Raw genomic sequence first — 6,000 nt, 5'->3', positions numbered from 1 at the left:
ATATTTCTGTTCCCTTGTTCTTCTCTATTTGAATGTATGGTAGTAAACAATAACAGACCATTTTAGCACGGAACGAAAAACAACTTCTACAATCAAATCATACGGCTTTTTCCTTTAGCTTTTACCTGCTGTCAACAAACCAATCTAATACGCTCCTATCGTGATCTGACTAGGGCAATAACAAGTAGACGTCCTTTTAAATTACTAACATCACACAGCCAGTCAAATATATTGCGAAAGGGTTCTCTTGCCAAGCCAGATTGCCAAGGACGCTTTTCAGTTTGCAGTGGGCATCTGCCTGAGGCGAGCTGCCGAAGCGCAAGGAAAGCGGGGGGCAAATAAACAAGCGCAGGGGACGGGGAGGCAGGACTCCTGGTTCCTTTCCCCCAGGTTATTTGTCGAGCGACCGCGGCCGGGCCCGCTAGCAAGACGGGGTTGGACGGGCGGCTGCCTGTGGCTCCGGCGCACCAGCCCATACAAGGCCGGCTAAAGCAGCCCCCGCGCGTCGGCCGCTCCCCGGCGGCTGCTCCCACAGCTCGCGCCCGCTGACTGCCGGTCCCAGGGGGCTCTGAGGCGGGAGAAGCCGGCACCTCGCCCCGCCTCCCGTCCTGGGGCGGCCCCGCCTTCCTGGGCGGAGCACCCAGCCGCGTCCCCGCTGGCAGCGGCCAATTCCTTGCCTGCTCCGGCTTCCACGGGGGTGGCGGCCGCCCGGCCGCCCCCCTGCTGCTGTGTCTCCCTTCCGCCCCCCGCTACACCACCGCCTGGTTTGTTGAACGACAGTGTCGCAAAGTTAAACACGCCGGGCCAGAGCCGGAGCGCGACTTTACGGTGGCGGCAGCCGACCTTTTGCCTCACTCCGGCTCCCATTGGGGCAGCCGCCGGCCAATCCCCTGCCGCGATATCTCCCTCCAACGGCAACAATCCTGTGGTCCGTTGGCCGCCAGTGTCGTAAAACCGCCGTACCGGAGCCGGCGCGCAGCTTTACGGCAGCAGCGGCCCGACGAGCTCGGCGGGGTGGGGGGTAGGCGGTGCGGAGCCGGCCCGCCGGGGTGTGCACGCGCGCTCGCGCGGGGAGCTGGATGCCCGGGGGCGGGGGGAGCCCGGCGCCCTGCACTCTGGTGGGAGCGGAGGCGGGGGCCCCCGGCGCCGGCGGGGAGGCGGGCGGCGCGGCGGCCCCGGCGGGCAGGATGAGCCTGTCGCCCAAGGAGCTCTCGAGCCTGCTGAGCATCGTCTCGGAGGAGGCGGGCGGCAGCACCTTCGAGGGCCTGTCCAGCGCTTTCCACCACTACTTCGGCAAGGCCGAGCACTTCCGCCTGGGCTCGGTGCTGGTGCTGCTGCTGCAGCAGCCCGACCTGCTGCCCAGCCCGCCGCAGCGCCTCACCGCGCTCTACCTGCTCTGGGAGATGTACCGCACCGAGCCGCTGGCCGCCAACCCCTTCGCCGCCATCTTCGCCCACCTGCTCAACCCCGCGCCCGAGCGCGGCGACGAGGCCGAGCGGCCGCCGCTCTCAGGTACCGGCCCGGGGCGCGGGGGTTTCCGCTGAGCAACCGGCTCCGCTTCTCGGCGGCCGTCGCGTCGCTGCGAGGCCCGGTCTCCCCGGGGTGGGGGTGGATGGGTGGGGGGGCCGCGCCGCGCCGCGCCGCTGAGGTGGCTCCCGGGCTGCGGCCGCTCAGCAGAGAGCGGGCCCGAGTCTTTCGGGGGAGACAGGCAGGGGCTAGAAGGAGGCCCCGCGCGGAGTGATGTTTCGGTTTGTGTCCACGGGACCGGAGCCTGCCCCGGCCCCCTCCCTCGGCCGTCTGTGTGTGTGTGTGTGTGTGTGTGTGTATTTTTCACAAAAGTTTTTCTGGAGGTTAAGTTACATCGTTGTTCATCAAAGAACACTCCGTTGCCTCTGGTTCGGTACCTGTCCCCTTAGTTCTTCACTCATCTAAACTGCCCTCTAGCAAGCAGCAAAAGAAATCCGGATTATTCTGAGGTCAAACACTTTAAAATAAGCTTTTCAGGCTTTCTTTCTACGTTATAAAACACCACGCACCCTTTTCCTTTGCAGTGCAGTTCAGAAAACATGTTTAAAAACACATCTCAACAGCGGTCATCCACCACTCTATTCAAACGGCAGTGCACATTGCTCTGGCTCTTAATTTTTGGGGGCATTAAATTAAAGCCATGAAAACCGAGAAGCTGTGCATGAAGATAAATTACCCCTCCAAAATCAGAAGGATTCTGGCTAAAGTAACTAATGTACATAGCAGATAAACTGAAGAGAAAAGGAGGACTTGTGGCACCTTAGAAACTAACAAATTTATTTGAGCATAAGCTTTCCTGAGCTACAGCTCACTTTATCGGATGCATTCAGTGGAAAATACAGTGTGGAGATTTTATATAAACAGAGAACATGAAACAAGGGTGTTACTATACACACTGTAATGATAGTGATCAGGTAAGGTGAGCTATTACCAGCAGGAGAGGAAAAAAACCTTTTGTAGTGATAATCAAGGTGGGCCATTTCCAGCAGTTGACAAGAACATCTGAGGAACAGTGGGGGGGGGGCGGGAATAAACATGGGGAAATAGTTTTACTTTGTGTAATGACCCATCCACTCCCAGTCTCTATTCAAGCCTAATGTAAGGGTGTTCAGTTTGCAAATTAATTCCAATTCAGGAGTGTCTCGTTGAAGTCTGTTTTTGAAGTTTTTTTGTTGTAATATTCTGACTTTTAGGTCTGTAATCGAGTGACCAGAGCGGTTGAAGTGTTCTCCGACTGGTTTATGAATGTTATAATTCTTGACGTCTGATTTGTGTCCATTTATTCTTTTACGTAGAGACTGTCTGGTTTGGCCAATGTACATGGCAGAGGGGCATCGCTGGCACATAATGGCATATATCACATTGGTAGATGTGCAGGTGAACGAGCCTCTGATAGGGCTTAATCACAAACGGCCACACTATGATGGTGTCCCCTGAATAGATAGGTGGACACAGTTGGCAATGGGCTTTGTTGCAAGGATAAGTTCCTGGGTTAGTGTTTTTGTTGTGTGGTGTGTGGTTGCTGGTGAGTATTTGCTTCAGGTTGGGAGGCTGTCTGTAAGCAAGGACTGGCCTGTCTCCCAAGATCTGTGAGAGTGAGGGATCGTCCTTCAGGATAGGTTGTAGATCCTTGATGCGCTGGAGGGGTTTTAGTTGGGGGCTGAAGGTGATGGCTAGTGGCGTTCTGTTATTTTCTTTGTTGGGCCTGTCCTGTAATAGGTAACTTCTGCGTACTCTTCTGGCTCTGTCAATCTGTTTCTTCACTTCAGCAGGTGGATATTGTAGTTGTAAGAATGCTTGATAGAGATCTTGTAGGTGTTTGTCTCTGTCTGAGGGGTTGGAGCCAATGCGGTTGTATCGTAGAGCTTGGCTGTAGACAATGGATCATGTGGTGTGGTTTGGATGAAATAGTTCATCCAACCTGATCACTCTCATTACAGTGTGTATGGTAACACCCATTGTTTCATGTTCTCTGGGTATATAAAATCTCCCCACTGTATTTTCCACTGCATGCATCCGATGAAGTGAACTGTAGCTCACGAAAGCTTATGCTCAAATAAATTTGTTAGTCTCTAAGGTGCCACCAGTACTCCTTTTCTTTTTGCAGATACAGACTAACATGGTTGCTACTCTGAAACTGAAGAGAGACAGGCATGCTTAACTCCATTCCCCAACACTGGAGAGCTATTGGTTGTTTGAAGCCATGTAAGAGATGTCTCACTGTTTGTGTAGGGAGGAATTTGCAAGAAGTGAGGTTTTCCTGTCCCCTCTGTTCCCAGTACAAATAAATCCCTGGAATAGGGCCCTCTCTGTGTGATCCGGGGCCGAAAGGGGACCCTCTTCTCCAGATATTTATTTTTGAGGGGCACGGTAACAGGTAAACCTCCCTTCTTTAATCTAGTGCCCCCCAAACTGGGAATCGGAGTGATGTGTGCTGAGTGATGGATGACTCCTGTTGAGAGGTGCTTTTAAAAATTTTGTCTTTGAAATTGCCCTACAAAGGAAAGGAGGGGGGGCTGTTTGCTGTTTTGTGATAATTAAAGAAGGCCTGAATCACTTAAAAATAAGCATTTGACATGAGAATTATCAGGGTTTGCTTTTCTGCTTTGAAGAACTGGAGGGATTAATATCATCACAAGGTGCTGAAATCAGAGGAACTGAAGGAAGGGGAATTTGGAGGGGCAGTGTTATTTGATTAAATCCTAATTTAATCACATCATAAAAAACACCTTATGTTCCAGACAAACACTGGAAAGAACAAAAAAGTTCTTTTGTGAAAGATCAGAGAATATCGGGGTTGGAAGGGACCTCAGGAGGTCATCTAGTGAGTCCAACCCCCTGCTCAAAGCAGGACCAATCCCCAACTAAATCATCCCAGGCAGGACTTTGTCAAGCCTGACCTCAAAAACCTCTATGATTCATTGCTCCACCCCACTTTCCTGCATTTGGGAGCTGAGGGAGCACCAGTCAAGCTTTTTAGAAAATAAAAATACAAGGAACTTCTGTTTTGATGTAAAAACAAGCAGGATTTTTTTTCTTTTTTTGGCCAAGTAACTTTAGATGTTGGATTATAGCTTGTTTGCAAACAGCTCGTTGTTTAAGTGTTCAAAACCTGAGCCATTTGTACCCATTGGTCACATGTAAAATGTTTAATCTCTGATTGGATGAGTTATTTTTAGCCTCTGATTTCTGGAGCTAATACAAATGAATTCTGGATTCTTTCTGAGTTTTAATAGTTTAAAACTTGCTTTTTCAGCAAAACGTTCACTTCATTAATATTTTCGAGAATGTTTATTGAAAGCAGCACAGTCAAATTGTTTGAACATTTAAATACTAAAGCAAACTTTTTTTTTCAGTATTCTCCAAGCTCTGTTGGTCATGGTTTAAAATGTGGGGTAAAGGGTGTTGAACTTTACAAGCACTGCTCTAGAGAGTATATAAACTGGCTGTATGCCACTAATTTAAATCCAAATGATTTTCAAATCCAAGCTTCCCCTCAGCTGAAAGTAAAATTCTGTGGATTCACTGGTGGCTATTAGAACGATTATCTTTGATGTGACTACTTGAAATATTGTCCTTCGGTATATATTTCAGTGAGAGGTATTTATAACATGCTGCAAAATGAGTCTCGAGTATTTATAACTTCACCTGAAAAGTGCAAATTTTAAATTCTATTAAAGTTACTATAGTGCTTACTAAGGTGTATGGATGTGCCAAGTTTAAATTTTATTTACATTGAAAACTAAAATGGCTAAAGTACAAAATTCAGCATTTACAGAGTATTATAAATTTTGCTTTAACAACAAATGGAGATCTTGTTTAACACTTTTGATAGCTATAAAGTTCTGAAAACAGGCAAGTTCTGCTCAGTCTTAAAGGGATACTGTCAGTTTTACTTGGCCCAAAAATAAAGTTCCATAAAAATTTGTTTATAAACATTCAAGACTAATATAAATGTTTCCATAATTTTAACAAAGTTGTTTTGAAACAAACATTCCCTGCAGTGTGTGAAGCCCAAACTCAGCAGCATTAAGAACCTGAAAGAGAAACTGATGTGATTTGTATTTCTTGGCTTTGAAATGAAAATCAAACTATAAATAGTGACAGGTAAACTGGATTCTAAAAGTTTTTCACTTTGAATAATTTGTAGTGTTAATAGCAACTTGTTCACCACAAACTACAATGAATATTATGGCTGTGACTAGCAATGTGCTTGTTATTTGTTAAGAATTGATCATTGGTCTAAATTAGAAAACAAAATGATGCATCAAGACTGCTTGACATTCAAAACCAAATTTAAAAAGTTGTGTGGGGAAGGGTTGGGAGCTCTTTACTACTTATGCCACATTTTTCTCTTCTGTTCCTTCCCTGATGGCCTGTTTGTATTCACTGCTCTCTACAGAAGGGTTCAGCTTTCCTTGTATTTGCCTAGTTTTAATCAAATTGCCTTTCATTTCTGGAGCACCCAAATTC

The 6,000-nt window shown here is 47.9% G+C and overlaps 1 protein-coding gene across 7 annotated transcripts in view; it reads left to right on the top strand.

The window, feature by feature from the left end:
• The first annotated feature begins 890 nt into the window (after positions 1-890).
• The window catches only part of CNOT11 (CCR4-NOT transcription complex subunit 11), a 33,145-nt gene continuing 28,035 nt past the window's right edge, over positions 891-6,000 (top strand). Inside the window, exon 1 of one of the 7 annotated variants that reach the window (XM_073351824.1) lies at positions 891-1,512. In XM_073351824.1, coding sequence (XP_073207925.1) covers positions 1,080-1,512 — 433 coding nt within the window. In that variant the 5' untranslated portion in view covers positions 891-1,079. The remainder of the gene's footprint in view (positions 1,513-6,000) is intronic. The other 6 variants (XM_073351834.1, XM_073351815.1, XM_073351844.1 and 3 more) reach the window with 6 other exon arrangements.

This window comes from Lepidochelys kempii, chromosome 1, assembly GCF_965140265.1.
Source record: "Lepidochelys kempii isolate rLepKem1 chromosome 1, rLepKem1.hap2, whole genome shotgun sequence".
NCBI classification, from domain to species: Eukaryota; Metazoa; Chordata; order Testudines; family Cheloniidae; genus Lepidochelys; species Lepidochelys kempii.
This window is presented reverse-complemented; position numbering and strand designations above follow the sequence as displayed.